Source organism: Branchiostoma floridae, chromosome 6 (genome assembly GCF_000003815.2).
Source record: "Branchiostoma floridae strain S238N-H82 chromosome 6, Bfl_VNyyK, whole genome shotgun sequence".
Lineage (NCBI taxonomy): Eukaryota > Metazoa > Chordata > Leptocardii > Amphioxiformes > Branchiostomatidae > Branchiostoma > Branchiostoma floridae.
Window position 1 is genome coordinate 7,939,981 of NC_049984.1, and position 26,609 is coordinate 7,966,589.

At 40.4% G+C, this 26,609-nt stretch overlaps 1 protein-coding gene across 17 annotated transcripts in view; it reads right to left on the reverse strand.

The window, feature by feature from the left end:
• The window catches only part of LOC118418322 (serine/threonine-protein phosphatase 4 regulatory subunit 1-like), a 43,867-nt gene that overhangs the window by 11,156 nt on the left and 6,102 nt on the right, over positions 1-26,609 (reverse strand). For 7 of the 17 annotated variants that reach the window (XM_035824181.1, XM_035824189.1, XM_035824182.1 and 4 more), the window contains exons 1-11: positions 24,851-24,905; positions 18,391-18,565; positions 14,895-15,001; positions 14,126-14,286; positions 12,524-12,584; positions 11,930-12,015; positions 8,378-8,449; positions 6,200-6,307; positions 5,729-5,794; positions 5,181-5,339; positions 3,385-3,548 (exon numbers count right to left, since the gene is read on the reverse strand). In XM_035824181.1, coding sequence (XP_035680074.1) covers positions 3,385-3,548; positions 5,181-5,339; positions 5,729-5,794; positions 6,200-6,307; positions 8,378-8,449; positions 11,930-12,015; positions 12,524-12,584; positions 14,126-14,286; positions 14,895-15,001; positions 18,391-18,565; positions 24,851-24,890 — 1,199 coding nt within the window. In that variant the 5' untranslated portion in view covers positions 24,891-24,905. Of the gene's footprint in view, positions 1-3,384; positions 3,549-5,180; positions 5,340-5,728; positions 5,795-6,199; positions 6,308-8,377; positions 8,450-11,929; positions 12,016-12,523; positions 12,585-14,125; positions 14,287-14,894; positions 15,002-18,390; positions 18,566-24,850; positions 24,906-26,609 lie in introns of those variants that run through there. The other 10 variants (XM_035824191.1, XM_035824187.1, XM_035824192.1 and 7 more) reach the window with 7 other exon arrangements.

Below are 26,609 nucleotides of genomic sequence, written 5' to 3' on the forward strand. Positions count from 1 at the left end.
TCTGATCTTCTCTGCAATGTCTGCCATGATCAGTCTTGATCATGGTTATGTGTAACATGTTCTACAACTCTGTTGTAAGTTACCTGTGAACTTAATAAGGGAACACATATTGCGCTACTTCAACACCATGTGAACCAAGAAGGGCGACGGACCCTTTCCGTCCATAGAAGCGCCAGCAGTAGCCTAACGCTAATAATAAACCACAAAACATGTACAAAACATAATGTAATTGTAAACAAAATTGTTTGCACAATTTCTCCGCACAACTCAACCATAATAGCGATAGTTGTGGAGACGTATCAAGCTCGGGCAGCGGCGCCAATTCAGAACAAGAGTTCCGAAACTTGAAGTTCACCGTTCATATTGGTACATGTAGCCAAGGCGTTTTGCCCCTTGACTTCAGATTACCGCTGTACACGTAACCAAGTAACTACTGGCGTAACATTAGCAGCCAGAAAGGTAGCTAATTTAATGTAAGGCGTGCCCGATGCCCCTCCTCAAACACGGGGCCCCCGATTTCACGAAAATTATGAATGGAGCATCGGGGGGCGTTCATGCCAACAAGATAATAGGCGGGTTATTTAAAACCCATGATACCACTGAACGTTACGCTGATAATGGACTTTCAGTCGGATTCATAACCAATGTGATGTTCCCGAAACGTATAACGTGTAAAAACAGGTCTAAAGCTGAGTCTGGAACGAAAATGGCGGCCAAAATGCTACCAGCACGTTCCTATGACCTTTTGACCCTTAATGGGGTCCTCTAGCGATTTTAACAAGAATCGCACTACTGATACAACATTAGCCATCGGTATTTATAAACATCCGACTAAGTGCTTGTGGATTCGGTAACTAGGACCGTAGGTGAGAGCACAAGAAACAAGATCTTGGCTACTGGCAAGAAAACAGGTTTCACACCTAACGTTACATACGAGGTAGTGAACGTCTACAATATTCGAACGATAGTGTCCTTGATTGGATCAAGGATATGTTACCTGATTGGCTACCTCAATAGCCCCTGCTCTGGTGACTGGGAATCCCCGCCAGTCCAGGACTAGCACGTGGCGAGCCCAGACGAGCAGCTGTAAACAAATGCTCAGATGGCCGGCATATAATAGTTAATCAACCAGTTAAAGAACGTGGTTAATATTTTCTTCATCCTAAAACAACAGGAAGAAGACAACGTTCCGGTGTCAAACACCAACATGCTCATGATGAGGAAACTTCCAAGCCGAGCGAAGTGGACGCAAGGCTAAACAGTGTATAACTGACAAGTGTCCGCCATGTTCAGACTATATTCTTCATTCATTCATTCAATTATCTGTTTGCACTATAATGAACACAACAAGGCTCCATTGTCGGCTCTTGTAATAAGGCCGTGCCGAACAGCAAAAAGGTAAACAATCGTTTTTACCGTAGTAAGTAGGTAAACACAATAATGTTACCTGAAGTTCCGTGAAGTACACAGAGCTCCTTATTCCCATCTTCTGGAACATACTTACCAGGAAGAAGTAGAATCATAGGAATGCTCCGCAACCACGCCCGGGACGGTCAATCTTGGGTGAGCGGAGTTCGGAAGAATACCACCGACCATTTGTCGACAGCATTCACAATGTTTGCATTGTTTGCATAACAATGGTTTATTAGAAAGGACACCTGTTCCTCGTATAGAACAATATTCTATCAAGACTACCAAAAACATGTTACACTCGTCAACATGAATCATGTTAAATCTTGTTGTCTAAAGTAACAACAATGAGCCAGACGTTGAATATACATGTGTATTAACGTGCGTGACCAGACACACAACGTCCCAGACGAATTCAATTTCGTCAATTGTCTTTGTGGAGCATTCTCCGTGATAATGCTAATTACGGACACACTATTCTAGTATGGCTAAGTAATTGATAACTTTATTGCCATAAAAAGCTTCCCTCAGGGACAAGCTTTAACATATGCTCCCAATTTTCCATTCGCCAGGAGCTTCTCTTGTCAGACAACTGCGACGTATCATAGTCAGCAGAAGAAGGGGAGGCCCCTTTCTGTGCCGATTGACGTCTTTCCTAAGTCAACCGCTCAAAAAACGACTTATGGGGAAAACTACCGGACGCTCCTCCTTGACGAGCGTAGAATGCACCGGCAACATGCCTAACAGCGTGTTCAACATGGAAGCTTATCCGAGCAACCATAACGGAGCGACCGGAGCCTGTAATCTACTTACAGTTCCATTGAGATGTTGATTACCCCGACCGGCCCACGTGGCACGGCGGCTGCCGCTCCTTCTGAATATGGATGGACCCCCGAGACGGTCTTCCACCGTTCTCGAATCTTTAACGTCACCAGGCGCAAAGAACGTGGGGTCTTACCTCAATTTTTCGTGCCTGCTGCACCGAAAGGGTCAGTGTCTCAACCTCGGGCACCATAGCTATAGCGGCCGGCTGTGGCTCCGCTATCCTCCAGGCTCACTGCATGGTGTGCCGATAGTGCCAACTCCGTCTGGCACAAAGGGCCAGTGCCTCAACCTCGGGCACCATGGCCATAGCGGCCGTCTGTATACGTAGCCCCGATAACGGTTAAACCTCCAGGTTTTACGGCATGCTTGGCCAATTCTTCCCGTGCATGTTGCGCCGAAAGGGCCTCTTGGTCCTTCCCAGCGCCTGGCAAGCCTTGAGCGCTAAGCTCGACCGCCAGTACCGATAGTAGCCCGCCGATAGGGGCTTTTCACCCTTCCCGGTCTTACGGCCTGCTGCGTCGATAGTAGCCGGCCGATAGGGGCTTACCCTATCGGCGGCATGGTGCGCCGAAAGTGGTTCCTCCACCACTTGATAAATTTCCAACGACGAAAAACTGAGTCACTACCGGATCATACCGGAGCAAACTCGATGCGTGCACCTTGCGCGAAGCACAAAAGGAAATGATGATTGGGAAGGGGCGTCATCACGTGAGGTCCCATCATGCTTTGCTTTTCTTTTCTTTGTATGTGTGCACCATCTAGCGATTCCCAGGAATACTGCATATTGTACTCTCCCTGAACAAGGTCGAGTCAGTGAGGTATAATTAATACCAATACAACATTTCAGGGTTTATAATGGGTACCCCTAACAGCCTGACATAACTGTGTGAGAGTAGCCATTGAGTGTGCCAGTCTACAAATATTGAACGGGTGCCATGCCAAGTATCCTATTACACTTGAGTTAATATGTAATACACGTGTGTATGTTGCAGGCTGCCACTCTGCAATATTTACAAACCTACGAACTCAACTAAAGACAATCAAACAATCACACTATCCCCATTTTCATAGAGGTAATGAAACAACCCAACACATCTCTTCTTGTACACAAAACTAAAACTCCAACAAGCCCAATAAAACTTTCCCAACCTTTCAGACGGTGTCTCTTGTTCGAGGATGATCTTCTGCTGGCTCTCTGCGACGTCCAGCATGAACCGCACCGACCCGTCATCTGTCAGGAACAGCCCGGTCATCGCCGAGTCAGCAAACGTGGAGATGAACGGACCCAGGGCCTGGAACGCTGCCATGCGGACCTGGATGGGAGGAGTACAAATCAACTTTGTTATCTTCTGTTTCCGGCATTTCTGATGGCAGTGAATTGGCCCCAATTCCCCCTGGCTGGGAGGAGGGTAGTTGCAGTGCAAACAGAGCTGTCTCTGGACGGAAATCTGTTTGTCGACAAGGACAAAAATTTCACACATCCATCCCTGTGCAGGGACAAAAAATCTGGACTTCACTACACTAGAAATACATTTTTGCCACAACTGTATGCCTTTGACCCTCCCCTCCCCAAATTATCAAAATACTGAGCGTGATGGACAAAATCCTCGACAGGAGACAGCCCTGAGTGCAAGAGTGAAGCCATGCATTACTGAACTTCATGCTGCACATGCACCACCACCAACCAAGAAGCTAATAAGCTGAACAAAAGCAGGTGATGTATGAGATGATGAGATCATCTGAAACACTGCTTTTCTATGGTTGTGTGTTGGAGGCTTCAGTTCAAAATGTTAATATCTGTTTTATCTTGTTCACAAACAGACAAACAAGCAATAGTTATCAACTGCCGAAAGCTTAAAAGTAAGGTAATGTATGCATTTATCGATTCCTAGAACAGAACACTTAAACCATACGAGTAAAAGAGTATCAACAAAATCATCAACACATGTATTTCCAACAAAACTAATTCTTCACCAAAAAACAACACTTGAAAGTCTTTTATGGTAATGTTTTACATTAGAAACAGTTTGGCAATCCCAGCAAGGCAATAGACCAATAATCACAAATAGAAGTTCGACTAATGACAGCATGGCAATTGGCGGTTCTACCAATGAGAGAGGGGCTGCATGTCTGTCACATATTTGTACTTTTACGTTTTTACTTTGCATTTCCAAGTTTTGATGGAGGGGGGGTGAAGCTATGGGATCGGCCTGTTTGGTTTGAAAGTGAAGTGGAGGAAACTCAACGGCAACAGAAAAAGTCAATGGTAGCGCAGGCCTGGCCGGGTGGAGGGGAGGGGGGCGGACCATTGCTCAGTACTTGTGGCTATCTCCACGTCCACATCAACAGCGGATCAGAGCCCTGAAAATGTTGTCTCATCATCGCCAAGTCACACAAATTAACAAACAAGAAGGTGACGTGGTGAAAAGCTGATGTTGTGTAACAGTAAGAATTACATCAACGTTTTGAGAACCTAGACTGACGTTCTCCTATAAAATCCACAAGGAAGATGTCATATTTATCAATCATTACCTCCAAATATCCTGGGATAGCAAGAGCCAAAAGGCTTCAATAACAAATCTTTTAACTGACACATGCACAATTTAATGATGTTTTAGTCTTTTCATATCCTCTACTATGTAAGTAGTATGAAAAGATATGGACTGTGCATAGCACTAACTTAAATGTATAGTTGTTATTTTGAATGGATGGATCAATGGTTAATAAGGACATTCATTCACATTAGAAGATATGCATGTCTCTACATTAGATGATTTTGTTAACTTTTAACCGAAGCTGGTGTGTAACGCCGAAGGCATTTATACCGGCTATATAGATACAGATAACTTATGTATGCTTTTACTATACCTTGACCTATTATCAGCCCATGACATACATGCAAATAAATAAGAAATAAAAGAAAGAAGCTATGATGTCACACTCACCCATCGTGATTGGTCAGTGATCAGGTTGACGAAGCACGGCGCCAGGCTTTCCTTCCGCACCTCGGGGGTCACAGCACACGACACCTGCATGAAGCACTCCGCACACGCTTTCCGCACCCCCCACACACCGTCCTCACACAGGAAGAAGAACTTGGGCAGCTAAAAACAAAATAAAGGAAACTCTGATTGAGTCGTCAAAAAAAGGGGCCACAGTCTAGCAACACCCGGCAGTTTCTGGAAAAATTACAAAACAGTAATTATGTAGATCTGCCCTCATTTTGTTTGTTGTCTCTAACTGAAGCTAGATACTCATTATCACTTGAGTCAGGTGAGAAAAAAAGGCACAACACTGGCGGCACACTAGGGGTTCAGACCTAGAACCTTTAGATTTGAAGTCAATAACCCTAACCACAAGGCCAGCTTAGACCAACTTTTCCTCTTTGAATAAGGGCAGAGCTGCATCTTAGTTCACAACAGCCAGTAATTACAGGATGTTCTTCATATAAATGCTTGAGTAGGCTGTGGCATGGAAATGAATTTCAACTTACCAAGAGTCTCTCTGTCAGCTCTGTGCCCACCACTCCACACATCTCACCAAAGTTGGCAGCACACACCTGCAGGGGAAAACATCAACACATGAACGGAGAAAACACTTCCATTCTTCCTCTCTAGATACAGGTCATAACAAGCTCTAAGTGGGCACCCCTAACAACCTGACACTTCTGCCTTACATGCTACCCATCTGCAACACATAACTGCATATGTACCTCAAGACAGAATGTAAAAGACACAAACATGCACTTATGCTTACAATTAACATGTAAACCACCAGACTATACTTGTTTGAACCTTTATTTATTCATGAGAAACTCAAATCAGCCTGTAGGCTGCTTTTCATTGAGGTCATGAGGGAGGTAGGGTCAGATAAAATATAACAGATAGATTACATTACTTTAATGATGTATCAGATCGTATGAGAAACGAACAATAAGTGTGGGATGACACAAAATAATCCTGACCTTGCGGATGTGGAACATGCGACCGTCTGTGCACATGTCCAGGAAAGGCTGGAGCAGCAGTCGCTCAGTGATGTCCTTTCCTAGCAGCGGCGCCATCTTGCACATCAACTGCAAAGTGCAGACAGATACAGCTCTGAATACGTGTTGAGTTTACCAAGAGCTATTTCAACTTATCTTATACGTTTTCAGGATGACATTAGCCGAGGAATACCCAACACTAGAAATGGTAACTTACAAACTGCTTTTCAGGAAAGATCAGCTGCAAAGTGCAGACAGATAGAGCTCTGAACACATGCTGAGTTTCCCTAAGAGCTATTTTACTCATCCTTCCAACTAATTTGTTCTCAGAATGACACTGGCCAAGGAGTACTCAATACTAGAAATGGTAACTTACGAACTACTTTTAAATAAAGATCAAACGTTACTTGGGCTGGTCTTTTCATTTCTTTTAAAAGCAGCAGACAAATCAAAGTTTCTATGGCCAGTGTGGAACACCAGAGCTATTTCACCATGTTTTTCAACAGCCATGGTAAAAAAATAAAGTATTTGGTAAAAGATCGCAACTTAGAACGGAAAAAAACTTTGGCCCAAATCTGCATGATAATATAGAAGGCTTCCTGGTAAGCCATATTCCATGGGAATTCCAACATTTTCCGATGACATGTGAGTAACTGGTTAGTACAACTTCAAATGCATTCTTGTCCAAGAAAACGATAGGAAAAGACAAATGGTTAGCATTTCATGTACGCCTGTAAATCTAAAATGTATCAGTAGAATGTACTACATACATAGCTACACAGAAACATATTTATACACTGGACATTGCTATAAAACATGAGGTATATGATTGTGTAATGTTAGATTTTCAATAAAAAATTCTGTGAAATTTCGTTAATGTTCAGTACAGATGTCAACATCAACACTTGTAAAAAAAAAATGCACAAAAGAAATGTACTGAATAAAATGGTGAGCCCAAAATAAATAAAGAAAGAAACACTAAGAAGGGCATTACACATCTTTAAACTGTGTCATTTAGATTCATCCTCCATTCTTTATTTGTTTGGCTTTTTGTTACATCTGCCATCTCCACTATAAATTGGTAGCACCCTACATTATCAAGGTGCCCTAAACTGGGAATAGTTCCCTGAATGAATAGGGAGTTGCTGACAGTGACATTGTTAAAAGGAGAAAAACACATCTAACTTTGTTAGTACATGTACTTCAAACCAAGTCTGGATGGAACAAATTCTACTACTACTACAACAACGACCATCTCTCCCAGACAGAATGATTTTCCGTCTGGATTAGGAAGAGGAGTGGCACAACCAACTAAATTCAACACAAGAAGTTCAGAAACTCAGCTTTGGTCAATCATAGTGCCATGAACACTTTATCATTTGCATCATTACATATATTATGCATCACTGGAAAACTTGTTTAGTGCCCTTGACAATGATATCCCATTACATTGGCATTAGTTATCAGAGTACACCCACGGGTTGAACTTGAGCCCCTGGGTTACTTGGTTATATGAAAAGGTCAAAGTAAGTGCAGATGTTTCCCCTGATCATATATCTGTAATATTTATCAAATTATATCACTGAAGAGCTTGTATCTTTTCCTACAAAATGACACCTCATTTGTCCTGTGTTTTGTGCAAGAAGCTCTATGAGTATGACTGGTTCTATTGGGTACAGAAAGTGCCAGAATCCCTGTCAATGTCAGACAGTGTTGATGGGGAATTTTGGCACTTTTGTTTGAAGACACATTTATATAGTCAGCTCCGGTCTATGATAATGACAAAAGGGTAATAAATAAGCTTTCCAATTATATATAATACTCTAAATTGACAAAGTAACATTGGAGAAATGATTGACCAAATCTAAGGCCACACCATCTTAATTTGTTGGTTTACAGATTTTTAAATACTAAAAAAACATACTTAACTGAAAAAAAAAACATAATGAAAACAAAGCCTGAAGACCAAGTTTGTACCTTGGTGTGAATACAGTCATATTCAAGTTTCCTCCCTACCCTCTAGTTTCATGATGTCTGATTGCTATTTTTCTTTTAAATCTGTGAACGAACAAATTAACTTGGTGTGGCCTAAGCTTCCAAACATTTTTGCACTGAGTGTAGAAGAGGTTAGGCAAGTGAGCAGCAAAGCCAGTGGGGTACCATAGCAGCAGTCAGCATGTCCTCGCTAAGGTCCTGCCCGGTTCTCCGGCTGAAGTCATTGTAGTCAGAGCTCTGTTGGTGCAACGAGATTTTGAAAAACGGTGTCCATCAAATGTGGAAATAAAAATGAAAATGGAGAAAAAAGGAAAAAAATATGCAAGTAAAAATTTGAAGGAATCTTTCTAGGACAGCTGAAGGGAGAGCTATGGTGAGTGTGCACAGCAGCGGTGAAGGAAAGAGCTACAAACTACGCAAACATGTGGGCTGTATTAAAGGGTTGCATGTCTGCTGGAAAATCTAGATCTGGCACAAGTACGATAGACCATGATGTCATTGCATGGTATGGCAAGGCCACAGCAATCAGCACGCATTGAAATATTACGCTTGAAAAAACAACAAAGTTTGTTCCCCTTGGGCAATGGTTAGCATGACAAGGAAGTAGCAAAAATGGGAACATATGTTGTGAGGTTGCCATGAATGTACATGTAGTTGTAGAAGTGAAACTAGTTCAGTAGTTGTTGAGATGACACTAGTGTGGTAGACTTGAGTGTAGCTGCCAACTACATGATATTGGGCTCTTGGTCTTTGCGCATTTCTTGGATACAGGAATAAAAGACTAGTGAATTAATGTGATAGAGGGGCACTATCACATTTGTTCTCTAGTAGACAGAAATTTACACCATCAAGTTGTTGCTAGAAAACTAGAAAAAAAGAGAGTCCCCCACTACCAACCATAATTTTCTCAGGAATACAATTAAAAACACAACATTAATTTCCTAATCCTAGGCCTAAAAACTTCAATATACAGCAGATGTGAGTGCAGAGTATTGTCTTACAAGCAGAAGGCACAGCGAGAGGAAATGACACCAGTAAAGCTTGTGCCTTCCATATGATCAGCTCTGGAGCTGGTAGCCTGGCTGCCATGGTATCAGCTACCTTAGCTAATCACATAGAACTGCACAGAGGAGCAAGAGCTAGTCACACAGAACTGCACAGAACAGCAAGAGCTTATTAGAACTGCCCAGAACAGCGAATGCTTGTCACATAAAACTACACAGAACAGCAAGGGATAGTCACACAGGATTGCACAGAACAGAACGAACTAGTCACACAGGAATGCACAGAACAGCAAGAAATAATCACATAGACCTGCACAGAACAGCACAAGCTAGTCACATAGAACTGCACAGAACAGTGAAAACTAGACTAAGTCACATAAAACTAGTAACATATAAGAGCACAGAATAGCAAGAGCTAGACACATAGGACTGCACAAAACAGCAAGAGCTGGTTACATAAAACTGCACAAAACAGCAAGAGACAGTCACATAGAACTTCACAGAACAGCTAGAGATAGTCACATAGAACTTCACAGAACAGCAACAGCTAGTAACAGAACTGCACAGAAGAACAAGAGCTAATCACATAGAACTGCATAGAACAGCAAGAGCTAGTCACATACAACAGCACATGAGTAGGGGCTAGTAACATAGAACTGCACAGAACAGCAAGAGCTAGTCATATAGAAATGCACAGAACAGAACGAACTAGTCACAGAGAACTGCACAGAACAGCAAAAAGAGCTAGTCAAAGACAACAGGGCTAACTATGTAGAACTGCAGAGAACAGTCTAGTCATACGGAGAAGATAACTGATCACATAGAACTACACAGAACAGCAAGAGCATAGTAAAGAAGGGGAGCTACAATGAATAGCAATAAATCTGGCAAAAGCACATAATGGCCCCGTAGGTAATTGTGAAATGTGGGAATTCAGCACAATGCATAAAAAACACAAAACATATTCTTTGTAATTTCTAAATACAAAGAAAGGACAAAGACAAAGAGGCCACAAAAGAAAGAGAAGACACAAGAATACCACTACAGAGCAATAACTAAGTGACTACCTTTTTCTCAGCTGTTTCTAACATACAGCAAAAGACAGTAAAAACGCTAACAGAATTGGGCATACACAGCAAAACTTACGGGTAGACAAAGACCAATAGTGGGCTTCCTCCCTATGAATGTTGCCCAAAAAAATCAGTGACTTGACAGCAATGTGACGACTCAAGGTTGAAATGTTCTCTTAGTAAAAAGACGGCTAAGGTGAGATGTTATGTAAGAGTATGGCAGCACCTTCTAAGTCTTGTGTTCTGGACATTTCTTTCTTTCAACAGTTGCTAAACTGCCAACACCTTGTTGAAAGACAGGGAAATGGGATAAATTCATGATACAAATCTCACTACCCATGTCTTTCACAATGTGGTGGCAACTATAGCCATGAAGGCATCACTTGCATGTTTGGAACTTTATTTTCATCTCAGTAGAAGTGTTAGGTTTGAGAGCTTTAAAAATGATTTAAAAAAGGAATACAAAAAAAAGGAAACCATAAAAAGGACACTAAATACATGCCCCTGAGAGTGTACCTTCCTTTTACAGACATAGCAATGCCTGTTATTCAATAGACAGATCTCACAATGCAACTGTCTATCACAATCACCAGTTCAACCAATGATAGCATATCAACTGGCAGTTGACCAAGGGGACTAGCTGCATGTCCATGAAATATTTGAATTTTCATGTTAATATTTTGCATTTTTCCTTTTTGACACAGGTAGAACCTCAATATAGACAGAAAAGTAGTTTAATCTTCATTGCTTGTCCACCCCATGTGTATTCACTTACTTTTTGCAGGCAGGCATGAATTTGACATAAACTTTTACAATCATCAAACACTACTGTACAGAAAGTGTTCCCATTCAATCTCATTTACGCTTGCCCACTGTTCTTCCATCAACAGCTACATTATGTTACTTAATTGTGTAAAGCCCAAGGGGTGCTGAGAACGAGTTATTGGAGGAAAATGTTGAGTACAGGACTGAAGAGGTGATTGTCAAGTCACAGATATAACTGCTCACTACAACATTCATCTTCAAGCTCAGACAGCCACAACAGCTTGATGTGTGATCATAACAGGGATGACCATATCTTCTTTGCTCTCTTAGTTGCTGTCTTCCTACTTGTATCCATGGATTCACTTTTATGCCTTTTTCTGTAGAATCCCCCAAATAATTTTCAAATAGCCGTATCATTTCTTTTCATGTAACGCTAGTTTACCTTTATTCAAAGGGTAACCTATATCCGTTGTACCTAAAAACAGAGTATTTAGGGATATCACGTTGATGAACGATGGTTTTAAATTGCATTTGTTTCAATATAATGCAGTTTGAGACCACCGTCCATCGACTTGATATTCCTAAATACCCTGGTGCTAAATACAACAAATAAAGGTTACCCCGCGAATAAAAGTGAACTAGTGTTAAGTGAACAGAAAAACTTGAGTCTCGTAAATGTCACAGGAATATCACTTTCACCTTTTTGTACATCCAACTCAAAATATGGTGTTAGAAATTATGTTAAAGCCCCTTATCATTTTGTCCTGATTGAAAACCAAAAGTGAAAATTAAACCTGTAATAGAATACATAAACTGCAGCCTAGGCTGTTGTGATTGTCTGAGCTTTATGATTTTGTAGAGTAAGTCCAGACACTTACAGCTACTGCTTCTGTCTTGTAGTCATCGCCCATCTCTGGACCAATCAGTTCCAGCAACAGGGGAACCACTTGCTCTTCTACGTCACCTGGTAACACACATAGAGAGTCACCAACACATCCGTGAATACTTTCACCAAGCTGGTAAACCACTGGTAAACAAAGTTCTTTGGACAAGTGTTCTTGCCAAGTCCATCACCACGGAAAAAAAAAATTACAGTATCAGTGATTAGAAAAATGACATTAATAATGATGAAGCGTAACGGTATCATAAGTTGCAAAAAATTCATACAAAAGTTACAAACATACGTGATACAAAAAACTAGTATCCACATTTACAAAAGATATGTTCCACAAAAAAAGATTTTTAACTTAGATGTATGTTCATTTGATTATCCACATCCGATCTTAACTACGGTGTTAATCCAAATCAGAAAATGTTGCAATTGCAAAAGAGCCCTCCACACCTAAGGCATCACCAATAAATATCTTTCAGCATATAATACAGTAGACAAACAGGGAATTGAATATACAATGCACAGCAATGTGGACAACACTACCAAACCTTGACCCTCTCCTAGCTACCAATAGTCTTACCCCTCTCCACCAGTTCTTGTTCCAGTAGCACCAGCAAGGCAGCTTGGGCAGTCTTCCGCACCTGGGGCCAGGCAAACAACAATGGAGCACATGTCTCTTCATGCTAACCCTATAGACACCACGCCACACTGCACACAATAAGCCAGCTCACAGTCGGAACTGCACATGCACAAGGTCAAAGGTGAAGGCTCATAACTTGTAAACAGTTCTCATCTAGACCAAGCTTGATACATGTGTTTTGGATATAGGAGTTTTCTTTTACACAACGAGTTAATCTCACCTTAGCTGACGTTTCGATACCTTCAGATTTCTTCAGAGCTTCTAACTGGAGTTCTACTTCTTGCCGCTATATGTAGCCAGTGTAGGTGGCGCTTTTGCGGTGAACACAATCCCAAATGTGGCAGAGTTTGTACCCCCCCTCGTCACGGCTACATATAGCCGCGAGAAGCAGAACTCCAGATAGAAGCTCTGAGGAAGATGTCTGACAGGCATCGAAACAACAGCTAAGGTGAGATTGACTCGTTGTATAAAAGAAAACTCCTATATCCTGTGATCTACCAACCTGATGAAATTATTTTTTGGATACATGTGTTTTGTTTATGAGCATTCACCATTCACATATTGCCCACGATTCATCACACTGCACATATACAACTCGAAGAATGTACCAGCTTATACCATGGTACGATATACAGATGTTTTCCGTAGAATTCTTTGTGGTTCTAAAAAAAATATTCGAAATAAAAATGAAAATTATGATCCATTCATTTTTGATATGCCAGTCCAAACTAGACTGTAAAGCCGCCTTTTCTCAGAACCAGTCTCTGAGATGTAACAAACAGGACACTTTACTAGGTGATGGGTTGTTGCTTGTCCTTATATAAATGTAGACAAGAGCAAGTGATGCATGTTCAAAAAGGCTCTTCAGTCCAGATGAAAGCAGATATCCGGCCACAAACAGCTAAAGCACGCACGCACGCAGGCCTGGCAGTCATTATCAAAAGAAGAAGTGGTCATTTTCTGTCCAAGCTAGCTAGGAGAGCTGTTAGCAAGAGCAATCCTGGAGAGCTTACTGCACCAAGCTTCCATAAGACCCTACTGTTTCGTGTGTAATGCTCTGGTATGGACATCTTTCATGCAGCCCCATTTACTATGTATCTCCTTTCTGCCACCAGAATGCCAGTGTAACTAGCTTTGAATGCAGGCGCCGAGTATACAAGCAGAGCATTTTCGTTTTACTCGAAAGCCACCCGGTAACGTTACCACTTCCAAAGTATAAGCCAAGTTCACACTGCACGACAGGATAAAAAAAACACCACACAACAGAAGCCTTCTTTCCGATCAGGCGGAAGAAAAAGTCGGGTCAAACGTTGTCACCACTTCCCAGGTAAAACGTTCACCAATGACTCCAACTAACACCCCAAGGCACTTCTGTAAAATCACTTCAACACAAAGCCCTCAAACAGGTAAAAAAACAGCATTGCAAAGGCACAGATGGAACTGCAAATCACACCATGCCAAGCAAGCCTTTTTTCTGTTCTTTCTCAAAAGCGAATCCCAAATCTCTTTTTTTTTTTTAAGGTAAGAAAAAGTCGGCCGTACCTCATGGAAACTCCATACCTGATTGTTGGTATCAGTCAGGTACTTGACGATGATGGGCAGTACGTACTGCGGCACCATGTCACCAACAAACTGCCGGTTCTCTTGGCAGAACATGGCAATGTGAGGCACTTGTTCCATCAGCTCTGCCCGCACCGTGGGCTCTACAGGACAGGGAAAATGTACACAGTAATCGTTAGTGATGTGTACCTTAATCGTAAGTTAATGTAACATCATGTACAATGTGAGGCACTTGTTCCATCAGCTCTGCCCGCACCGTGGGCTCTACAGGACTGGGAAAATATTTAGCCATGTGTACCCTAATGCATTATCAGGTACAAGTACAAGTACAGGTACATAGCTTTAGGTATGATTCCTGTCTCCTGGTCTGCAATGATGACAGAATCATGAATAAAATGTTAACAGAGAGTTCAGTCAGTTAGACTCGGGTATCTTACATAGAGAACCAATGCTTTTGGGAGGATCTCAAATCATAGATGGTGCTGCCAAACAATATATTTTTCAGATCTAAATTTTCTTTTTTGTGGTTGGAATAACACGTTTTTAGAATCAAAAAGTTATACACTTGAGTGTATATTTATTAGGGTACAGTAGTTTGGACCTGTACCTAAATAATTTTTACAGTACTGTACTTTGTACCTGTATAGATCCCAAGTTGTTTAAGTATGACCTTACATTACAAGGATACAGTAACAAGTTTGTTGATGAATTAGTAAAGTAGACAATGACAAAAGCTTGCAGCTATACATACCGACATCCTGTGAAAGCTGCACCATGGCCCGCATGACCGCCATGGTCCCATCCTGGTCACGGTAAACGCTACGCAGCGTCTCCAACAAGCTCCGCGTAATCATCTGTCTGTAAAAACAAAAGAAAAACGAGGTATTGAAACAGCATGTTCTGCTATACCTAGAATAGCCGCAAGGGGGGCCAGAAGCTTATCATTTCTGGAATAGGACAAGACCTAACCACATACTAAATATAATGACAATCCATCCATAGCTTCTTGAGTTATGCTGTTTATCCACATACATGTACAAACTTAGGATGTACAAACATGTGGATGAGCATAAACTAAAAACATAACCTTCTTTTCAAAGGCTTTTAATAAATGAATACACTTCAGCAAAATACACTTCGGTGAAGGAATTTCACTTGACAAAATTACATCACATCAATGTCTGGTTTAGCAAAGGCTAAAGAAAGGAAGGGGAATCATCAAATGCAGAAAATGGAAACAAATCAATACTACAAGTAAAATCCTACCACCCTGCCTGGCCTTGGATTATATCACACCGAAAATTCATTCTTTCTGATCCATTTCCAAAGACTGCCTTCTGATAATGACTCTGGATATCCGATGATAATGTGATAGCATTGCATGTATAACCATTAGAATACAGACAGCACTTTAACAATAGCCTTCCAAACGAGAGCTTTGACCTGTCCAGCAACTAGGCTACATCCGTCACCCTTCATTTCCATTCTGCCGCTTCAAAGTTGTCCTTACTGAAGACCTTGGATTGCAGTCGTACCCTGGATTGAATATCCAATATCGGAAAGGATAACAAGCACTGCCAGCTCTATTCTTCAAGGATTTCTGTAAAGTCTTACGGACCCAAAAACTGTCAGCAGATTTCTATGGTTCATAACATGCAATCTTAAGAATCTAGCCACGGGCTAAATCTCTTTAAACAAACAAGCTTCCGAATAAATTCCTTTGTTCGCTTGTCGGAATTCCCCAACTTACCAATAAAGGGCGGATTCTTGGAGCACAGACTAGCTTCAGTGGCTACTTCACCTTCCTCTCAATAACCTTGGTCTGTAATTAAGTCTTAGGTCACAACCTGCAGTCCAGGAGTCATTATTAGACAGTACTACACAGCAGGCTGATAGATACTGGAAATGCAGGGTTGATAGTCAATAACAGCTGTCAGCTACCAGGCACTTGACCTTCATCCTGACCTTAGCTGGCAAATCACAGCTTTTATCAAGTTGTTCTGAGGGGCCAAACTAAGTACAAGTAGTGTTTACAGTCAACAACATTGACAGAGAATATGATGTTTGTTCAAGGATGAAGCAAACTGGTTTATACTAATTGTTGTTTTTGAAAACTCATAAAAAAGGAAACGATGCATAATATAAATGAGGAAAGGAAATATAAATGTAGAGTAAAATGGAATATTAAACTTCTTCTGAGTTTTTTTAAATTTTAAACTCAGATTTACACATTTGCTGACATAATTTATCCCAGATAATAATCAGACTGTCTACATATGATTCACCAGAGGAAAGCAAATCTCGTTAGCTACTCCAATGTCCAAATTTGTTCCCTTCTAAAACTGCCAGATTATAACATGAATACTACACCGTACACAGCGTATTTCGTATCACCTGAGGCAACAGCCAAACCCAGGGAGGGCTGGGACAGAGGATAATTATTACATAAAACACACCTTTTCTCTGATCTCAATTAAGTATTCCTTGCAGATAGCAGGGCAGGAGGAACAACGTTTATCATATCGTTCACATTCAAGTGACAGCTCTGTTACCATGCCAATTTGACCTGCAGAAGGATCTCGAAAAGAAAGCTCTTCATAGCCAATAGGAGGATCATAGTGTAGTGCATACCATGACAGAGGTCAGCATCAATACAATATGCACACACAAAGATGGATCATTGTTATCCCTAATATCCAACTAGGGCCAAAGCAAGTAAATTCTATGGTGATATCCTCTGTGAAATTTAGTATGCTGAACCTTATACTTAGATGTAGTCTAAGAAGAATTAGGTTGGCCCATGGGAACCCTTAGAATGCCAACATCTAAATTCTGTGTACAAAATACTTTTCTGAGACAGGTTGCACAGTGTGCAACCTGGAGCAAAAACTAGGATGCACAACTGAATTTCAAGTTGCACTACCTACAATTCTTCAATTACTGAAAAAAGGTACAATACATACATACATCATAACCTTTTACTATCATATTCGGTAATCACTGACATGTTTGGCTGATATGAAATGGAGCTGCCTTGGTCCATTTATTTCTTCCAAGTAAATTGACAACAAAATCAAATTCTGAGGCACAAAATCTAAGTTGCGCCCTATGCAACCTGACTTTAGAAGAAAGTTGCACCAAGCAAAAAGTGGTTGCAATGTGCAAGTGGGTATTTTGCACGCTGAAATTGCATTTTTAGTTTCTCCTCACCGTAAAAAAAAGGTGGCTTTGCTACCTTGCCATTATGCTAAAATAAAATCCTTGCTGGAACCATGTATTAATGTTTTACCCTCTGAGTCTGACAGGCAATTCCATAATGTAAGTAATACTGTACATATCAAAGTCACTATCAATCCTTCTTTTCGTCTTCAGAGGATTCTTAAGACACTTCCTTGCTCTAGGGCAGGATTCAAAGCAGCATATTGTGAAAACCAAATGTATAGTCGTACAGAAAAGCACTGTGATGTAATATTCCGCCAACACACAAATCACCTACTCTCTTATGAATCATGCCCATGGCAATTATGAGATGGAAATTCATATCTGCCGCTGAACTACGCAGGCGAAAGGTGACGGTACTTAGATGTGGTAACATGTGTCTAAGCCGATAACAGGTTACCACAGTCCCAAATGAGCGCTAATACTTAATAGATAAAACCACAATCTGTCACAGACACTGAACAGCATATTGCCTTTTTTTTTTTAGAAATACATCCTGCCATGGCATCAAAACCAACATTTCTCAGAAAAGCCTTGATGTAGACATACATATCAACTCTATGTTAACATCACTCTCCATTCTATCTTTCTATCTTTTATTATGAAGTTATTGGGCCCAGATCCTTTTTATTGACAATCTAAACCATCACATTTTTATTATACTCAACACAATTTGATGAGAAACAGTTCGAAACAGAACAAAGAATTTGAGTAAGGCATTAGAGAAAGATGTCCAAACAATGCCATCCATCTAGTTACATAGTATTCATTACTGGTTAAGTTGAATTTAAAATACACTAAAATTTTGGCACTGTACTTTTATGAGGCATAATCAGCTCTACATCCGTGAAGGTTAGACATCCAGGTAATAAGATACATCAAAAAGCAGTTCCTCAAGCAACTGGATATGATTTTAGAAATGGTCAGACGTTTCAGACAACATCCTTTGTCTTTCATCAGTGGCACATAGTCAGCCCTGGTGCTCTAGCCCTGATACTTGTGCATGTAATACTTAGATGTTCCCTCACCTGTTAAAGATGCTGTCTGAGTTGATGTTCCTCTCTAGTTTGGCCAGCGGAGTCAGAAGTTCCTCGGGTTGGGAGTCAAACACAGACATGGTGGGGTCTTCATCCTCTACTTCATCATCGGGACATCCCTCATCAGGACCAGTCTCCTCCTCCCCATCCTCCAACTCATCACCTACTGGAGGCAAAACAAGGCTCACATCAATATCTCTTTTCTCATTATCTCAGGGAAGGGGTTCACCTCAATGGGGTACTATCTTTGGTTGTGTGTGCAGGGTTGGACAAGCACTAGCCCTATTGTCCCGGGCAAGTGTAATAGTCCATCGGGCAAGCTCATGTCCTACCCACTTAAAGATTTTTCAATGAGCGAGATTTTGATATGCTTGTTACATTTCACAGTCATGGCATCGAGCATTGGTCAACACAGAAAAATAGAGACAATAATAAAAAATTCCATTTCTAGAAGTGAAACTGCATAGAAAAAGTTACTTAAATTTTGGGCAAGTGACAATTTGTTTCGGGCAAGTTTTTTTTTTATGCACTTGCCCAATAGGACAAGTAAATTTTAGAAAACCTGTTCAACCCTGGTATGTCTGTTCGCACCTTTAAGTCAGGATCTTTGCAAGGGATCTGTATGAATTTTGGTAAGCGAGTAGTTACTGAGGTCTCGAAGGAAGCATAATGATTTTCAGCCCCCTAGCAGTATTTTCAGGTAGTGCGGTGTGAAGACTAGCCGACCGCTGCCTACCCGTATCAGGGATCCCAGCAGCAGTATCATCAAATACAGGATACTACTGCTGCATCATTACAGGCAGACACCCCTGGACAGATGAGGAGCCATCCCAAACAAATGATCCCTTATGGGATGGAGATAGCAAAGATTGATAAAGGGAGAAAGGGGAGGACCACTAACATCTGTGATGGCTAGGGCTATGGAAGTAACTGATTTAAGAGATTCTCAAAAACTCAATCCAACAGCAAAAACACTGTGGCATTGAGCATAACAATGTCCGTTGGCCAACAACATATCCAAGCTCTAGAGTTCAGTATATAGTAGAAGCCGTTTAATTGCACTCCCCATTTGCCATCACATTTTGTGCAATTATCAGGATGGTGCAACAAAGCAAAGTTATTCAGCTGGATCGCATCACTACGCGACTTTGCAATTCCGTGCAATTAACAGAAGTGTGCAATTAATTATCCATTGTGCAATTAACTGGCCCCTACTGTTCAACATTCACGAACTACAGACTGACATTGGGTGTTCATTTGGGCAAAGCATATCCAATTCCATATTTCCTGGACCAAGTCCTGATCTGATAGATAAGGCATGGAGACACCCCTGCTGGCCCTAACCTCATAACAGTACCAAGGACAGACAGTCTAGAATAATCCCTTTATTTCACCAGCGAATCAATGATCCTAGCAGAAACTCTATATCCACAGGATACAGATTATGCCACATGCCCTCATCATCTGTTATACAATAAGACAGCTTGACTAGACACTATTAGAGTCCATTCCAAGACACCATGAGGGTTTTTAGGCGATATTTATAATTAGTCTGAATTATTTTGAATAAAAGAATATCTGAGCCACAATAATTGAATTATTTTTTAAAAATTGACTGAGAAAGTACTCATATATTTGAATTCCTTTGAATATTTTAGAAACATTTGAAAGTAACTGTACAAAAATATCTTTATTTAGAATAATTGTGAAACCTCTCTGTGATTATTTGATGTTTACAAATATTTACAAAAAATGGTAAACCTCGCCAAATGGTTAAATTAGTTTATTGCCCCCATAAAAGTAAGCCCCATTGTTGTATCTGCATATTTTTAGTTTACACTGCTGGGCACTGGTGGATCCTTTGTGGTGGGCCATTGTTGCATGGCACCCAACCATACCTTGCAAGGATGTGTGAATTGCTATCTTCCCAGCCCACTGAACCATTTACAAAAAATGGTAGAAAATGGTAAATAATGGTAGAATGCTGTTATCATTATTTAGAAACCATTAGAAGTATCCAATTCCACATGATGAATATTTCCAAAGTTTTACAGGACCAGGGAAATATCTATAAAGTTGAAACAGTGTTACAAATATTTCTGAAGTATCAAATGTCCTAGACATATAATTACAAAACTTTAAAATCAATTCTAAACAATGGCCACAAAAATCCGCATGGTGTCTTGGAATGGACTCTATATTGCGCTATAGTAACAATTCCTGTGCACAACTTCAGAATATTAACAACTGTAACGCATACACGCATTATACACACTACAATAAAGGAGTTCTTTACAGGGTTGAGATGCTTAAAATGCACAAGCTGCAGCTGTGCCAGTGTTAAGAAATTCGTACTTCAGAAAACGGAGTCAAATAGGCTTATCATCACTGCCAAGGGCTGAATACAGTGTACAATATAATTACAGCATAATGACAATGCTTTCATGAAAAAGGTTAGAGAAAGACTATTCTTGCGACAAGAAATCAGTAAGTTTTTGTGACTTTCATAATGACACAGCCATCCCAAAGCCACAACAGATATTAGCGACCCTTCTCTCGTTCCCTTAATCAACCCCTTTGACCATCTTACTTGGTCTGTCCCTAACAATCCCTCTGTCTATGTCCAAGTCTACTGAGGGTTTTAAGTAACAATATACTCGACTGGAAACCCTCAGCTCCTAAAGGTACATCAGCCAGTTGCCATCTGTAAGGCTTAAGTAGAATTACAGTATGTGCTTACATCACAATATCTCCCTCCATTACAATGTACTTAACATGACTAAGTACCACTGAAACTCCCAACCCACTCATAAATCTGTCCATTTGTGGACAGAAAATGTTACTTAAAATAGGATCATTCCATCTATCATTTTTGGGTACCGTAGGGGACACCTCTATTTCTTTATACAGAAATATATTGGATGGCACAACAAAAAATCACACTCCAAAATACAGGTATGTATTGAAATTCACCTAAGCAAAAAACTTAGTTGAAAATATTTTCACTGTAAATCATTGACTAAAGTAGAATGTCAGCAGCACCAAAGTTACCTCTTCTTGTCAGAACTTGAATCTGACATTAAAAATTTTGAGTTTGTCAAGGTTTTATTATTATTCTGACATTTAAATGCCAAAATTACATGGTATATGCATGTGGACAATGGTACTTATGATAGTTACCCTTAAAGAAATATCCGGAGCACCTACAGTCAAAACTTAAGTGCACACGCATCTAGCATTTTGGGCCCTGTATGAAAATTACAAATCCAAACCACAGCAAACTGCATTTTTCCTCCCGTCAGCTAACCTCGTAACAGACAAGCATGATACCGTTGCCATGACTACCGGGTTTCCATTAGCAAATCGTACGTCTTCCATCTCAGTAGCTGTCAGACGGCGGGATGAAACCTCAGATCCCCGGTCCATAAAAATGGCTCTGCTCCTCTATCTGATGTGGACAAGGGTGTTCACAGGGCATACACATGACCCAATCAATGTGCAAGGCAGGGCTCTTTCTGCCTGTAAATTTTTGTGGGCCTGCATCGCTCAACATACTTGACGTACAATTTATTTCAACTCACTGTTAATTGTAACCAGCCTTCTCTAATTCAACATTATTTGTAAAGTGTAGTTATTCCCTTCAATTCTACATAGCACAATATTTGTTAACGGGAGGGGGCCATACTTCGACAGGGGTCCAAATTTCGACAGGTTTTAAAAATCATTGTTGCGGAGAAATGCATAGATGCCTGCACATGAGAAGTACAACTAGCTGTAGACTAAACCTTGTTGTAAATAACTACAAAGACGGGGTATGTGTCGAAGTTAGCAATTCCCACAGATAACAATTGAAAAACTTCCACAAGTTTGATGCCTTCCGTGCAAGTTGACGAGGGAACGTATCGAGACCGGGAAACTCTTGAATTATTCTTCGCAAAATACGACATGTGAAAAAATACCACCACACATAGAAATGATGTTTATTAGCCTTCCGAAAAATAAAACCTGTGTTCTGTCTTGCCTTTAACTGGGTTGGATAAACGGAGCTAAAATGATACCACAATGCTCACTCAGTCTGGGCCCCGCCATTTTACTATCACGCACGAAGGCGGGCGAGCGTTGTTCAACACGACGAACTCTGTCAATTCATTAACTTGGACTCAATTTCAGTTGTGATATAAGAAGTCAGCTATTTTGTAAAGGCACAAACTACACCAAGGCATTTGGAGAAGAACTTTGATCAAAGAATGATCAGAGTCACTTAACTTACAAAAGATTAAATATTGAAATATCAAACGTCATGGCCTGCATATATGTATAATTGCTGCTTATCGGTCATCTTTTTTGGTAACACTCAGAAATTTGAGCCTTAATCCAATTTTTCTATTCAAATAAAACAAATTTCTGATTGCTTGGACTTAAGTCAGGATAATTATAGTCCTGGGGGACAGTAGATATCATCAGCCATGCAGAGAAGCACACTTCTGGGACTCCATAATCATATAAGACTGAAAATTAACTACAGGTCACACTTTTGTCTGATTATTGTTGCTTCAAACAGTTAGACATTTCCATCATAAACAAGTTACGATTCTTTTGTTGTGTTGATATCAACAGGACAATAATACCAAATTCGTAATTCAATCATGGTCATCAATGTAACATAAGAAGAACACCGCCACCCCCATACATTATATCGTATCATAAAGTGATACTGGATGAGTGCTAAAAAATAATATGTGGTTTAGACTCACTGAACTGTGAACTGTGGAACTAAAACTAGACAGGAACATTGCTATCCTCAATTCCTCATACATCATGTCATAAAATAAAGTGAGACTGAATGAGTACTAAACAAATTATGTAGTTCAGATTCTCATACGATGCTTCTTTTTTTTTTTAAAGTCTTCACATCGCACGGGAGAAATTCTACATCAAGAAAACAAAAGAAATCAGTCACCCTTCGAACAACTCACTGATCTGTGAAATTGCCCTTGGCTGACTAAAGTTTTCCCAGAATCTCCCCTTGAATATATAACAGCACATTTCTGTGATGCCCTCTACATGTCGTTACGATCTTACACAAGCCTGTCTGTATCTCGGGGCAGTCACTATCAGTCTAGAATGGTGTAGCCATCGATGATTACGTGTACGTTCCACTTCATAGTGGACTTCGTCTCCGAGTAATTTCAAACCTCGGTAGTCACTCTATCAGATTCTGAAAGTAATCTAGAGTGTCACACAAATTTCTGAATCAAATATCTTGACAACAATTTTATTTGAATAACAAATGTATCAGTTACGGTGATCTGAAAAACAAATGTAATGGTGATCCTCAATAAACAAATAAATAAACAAGAATATGGATGCCATATCATAAAGAAAGCAATCTATAACCTGTATAACTAAAATATGATGTTGAAAATACCAGTGTCTGGCTGCACTTTCATTCTAAATTGTTAACTGTTTCTGTTAGATGTTCTGTTCGAAATTCAACAAAAAAGAACGAGAAAATCCTAAGCTCTTAAGCCTTTATTTTCAGGACAATAACTGTAAACACAACATCAATTTTCCTAGACCTAAGACATGAAACACACTGCCCTTGTAAATGACTTTCCCAATGTAAAATGACCAGTGTTAAGTATTTCAGGACACATGCCTGCCCGCCACCCCCGCCACCCACACACAGTCTCCCGTCAGCAGGACTGGCCAGCTACAGTACGTACGCAGCATCGCAAAATTAATTCACCTCAACACCACAGTTAAGCACTTGAATTCTAATCCTTGTCTTGCGGGACTAACAAATGAAACACTTTTCCTTCATTAATCTGCAATCATTGCTTCATGAAAAAAAAAAGAAACTTCAAGACTCAACATATCAGGAATCATTTGGAAATTTGTTCAGGAAATTTGTCAAGGCAGATGTTGACGTTTAAACCCAGTTATCGTCTTGTTTGTTTGTTTGTGGCACTGGACATTGCTCTGTTTATCACCTATTGCAAGTAGATAAACAACAATGCCCTGATTGCTTGCGTACACAGTACATGCACACAGCAAACTAATTTTCAGACATCCCTTGTTGAATGATGCAGAAAAACAATGCGTCTATCATTATCAGTCTGCTGGTCCTTCACAGATACAGACATGTTATCATTCAAAGTGCTAACGCCACACAAGTCTTCAACCATTTAGGTTTTAAAAAAAACACACTCTCACACCTAGGCTCGACCTTGTCACATATTCAACTCTGTAGCAAACCTATCCAACCTACTCCTCATTCCTCCCATCGTTTCACTGTTGACCTCACACATGTATGCTTCTACGCACGTACCGAGCCTAAAGCCTGACAACATGTCCGACACCGGTGTTGCCGGGAAACTTCGCCATCTGCACTGACCTTGAGATGTGCTTCAAACACGAGCCGAGTTAATTATCACACTAACGACCTCACCTCTGAATCGGACCCTGCCGGCGTGGTACATGTAGGACATGATGTGTTCGCGGGCACCTGTGTGACTGACTGCCTGCCTGGTCAACCCTGTCAGGCAACTTTTGGGACAGACCATCCCAGCCTGCAAGGCCCACCTTAATAGCTGCCCGAGGTGCTCAACTTTTAATGCCTGCATCATTTCACTTTCATCACAAATTCAACTACTCAGTGGTCAAAAAGTGCCTTTTTATCACCAGATTTTGGTGTGCATTCTAGAATTGAGATTGGGATTGGTTTTATAAAAAAACTTTTTATTTTCTACAAAATACCTTCATTGTCTATATTGTACAAATGAAGAAAAAATGTCAGACTAGAGTTCGGCGACCTCATACCTCCATGAAAATTTAGAGCTTTCGTAAATTTCATGCAATTGACTAACACATTAACATAATTTGTGCATGGTGTTGTTAATCATTGACTACATACAAATGTCACAATTATAAAATTCCAATTATTAATCATAAAGTGTTTTTGCAATTTTCACATAAATTATGCAAATAAGTTCCTCATTACCATATTTGGTGTCTGCTTATGTTCCACCTATCATAATTAACATGTGTTACATGTATTGAGGTCCAGTTATTGAAAACAATGGAACTATACTATTTCCTCATTAATTATGCAAATTAAGTCCTCATTTGCATAACATGCATATCATTATGAACATCTTTGCTCAAGCTACCTGCATGCCTATAATGATGCCAACCCGTCGTTCCTTTCTGTAGTTATCCTCTTTGGGGTCTCTTGACAAAAATGCCCCTGCAGTTCCACAATTAAATATTAGGGGGCTGAAACTTGCCCCAACTTGTCATGGCACTAAAAGCTATCTACCACCTAAATGTCAAGACCATAGCATGTCTGAAACAAGAGATACATTGAAAAAACTGCTACTATACAATATTCTCATTAATTATGCAAATGTACTCCTATTTTGCATGATTATTATCTTATCGTGTACAACATTGTCTAAGGTACCTACATACCAAAAATCATGAAAATCCGTTGTTCCCTTCTTGAGTTATCCTCTTCAGAAGTTTTTGACAAAAATGCCCCTGCTATCCCAAAACTAGACGCTAGGGGGCCCAAACTTATGTCATTTCTTTCTGAGCCCAAGAGCTATCTAACACACAAAAATCGTGACCATAGCATGTTCAGAACACCGAAATAGCAAAACCGGAAGTTGCGCTGCAGTACCAAGGGGAACCGCTAGGGGGCCCAAAATCTAATCATTTCCAGCTTTTATCACGCACTACCAACGCACCAAGTATGAAACCAATCCACCCAGCCGTTCTTGAGTTATCTTGTTTACACACACACACACAAACACACAGACAGACAGACAGACACACAAACACAGGGTAAAATATAACCTCCATGACATTTCATGGAGGTAATAACACTAACATCTACGTAATGTGTTTTAGACAGTCACCTAGAACTGTTAACTACAAATGCATACAGTGAGGCTGACTGGATATACACTACACACATGAACCTTAAATGCCAGTATCTATTATTAATGCATTGGCAAAGCCCTCCATTGTTTTTAAAGCATGCAGGAATAGTTAATAATTTATCGGTGGGGCAGCAACGTTTACAGCACAAATAATTGGATCTATCTGTGTCTGTACACATGACCTGTTTTGCATGCCAACTTCTTTAAAGGCCCATTATACAATACTGAATCTTAATCATTCTCATGAACAAAACATTCCTGTGA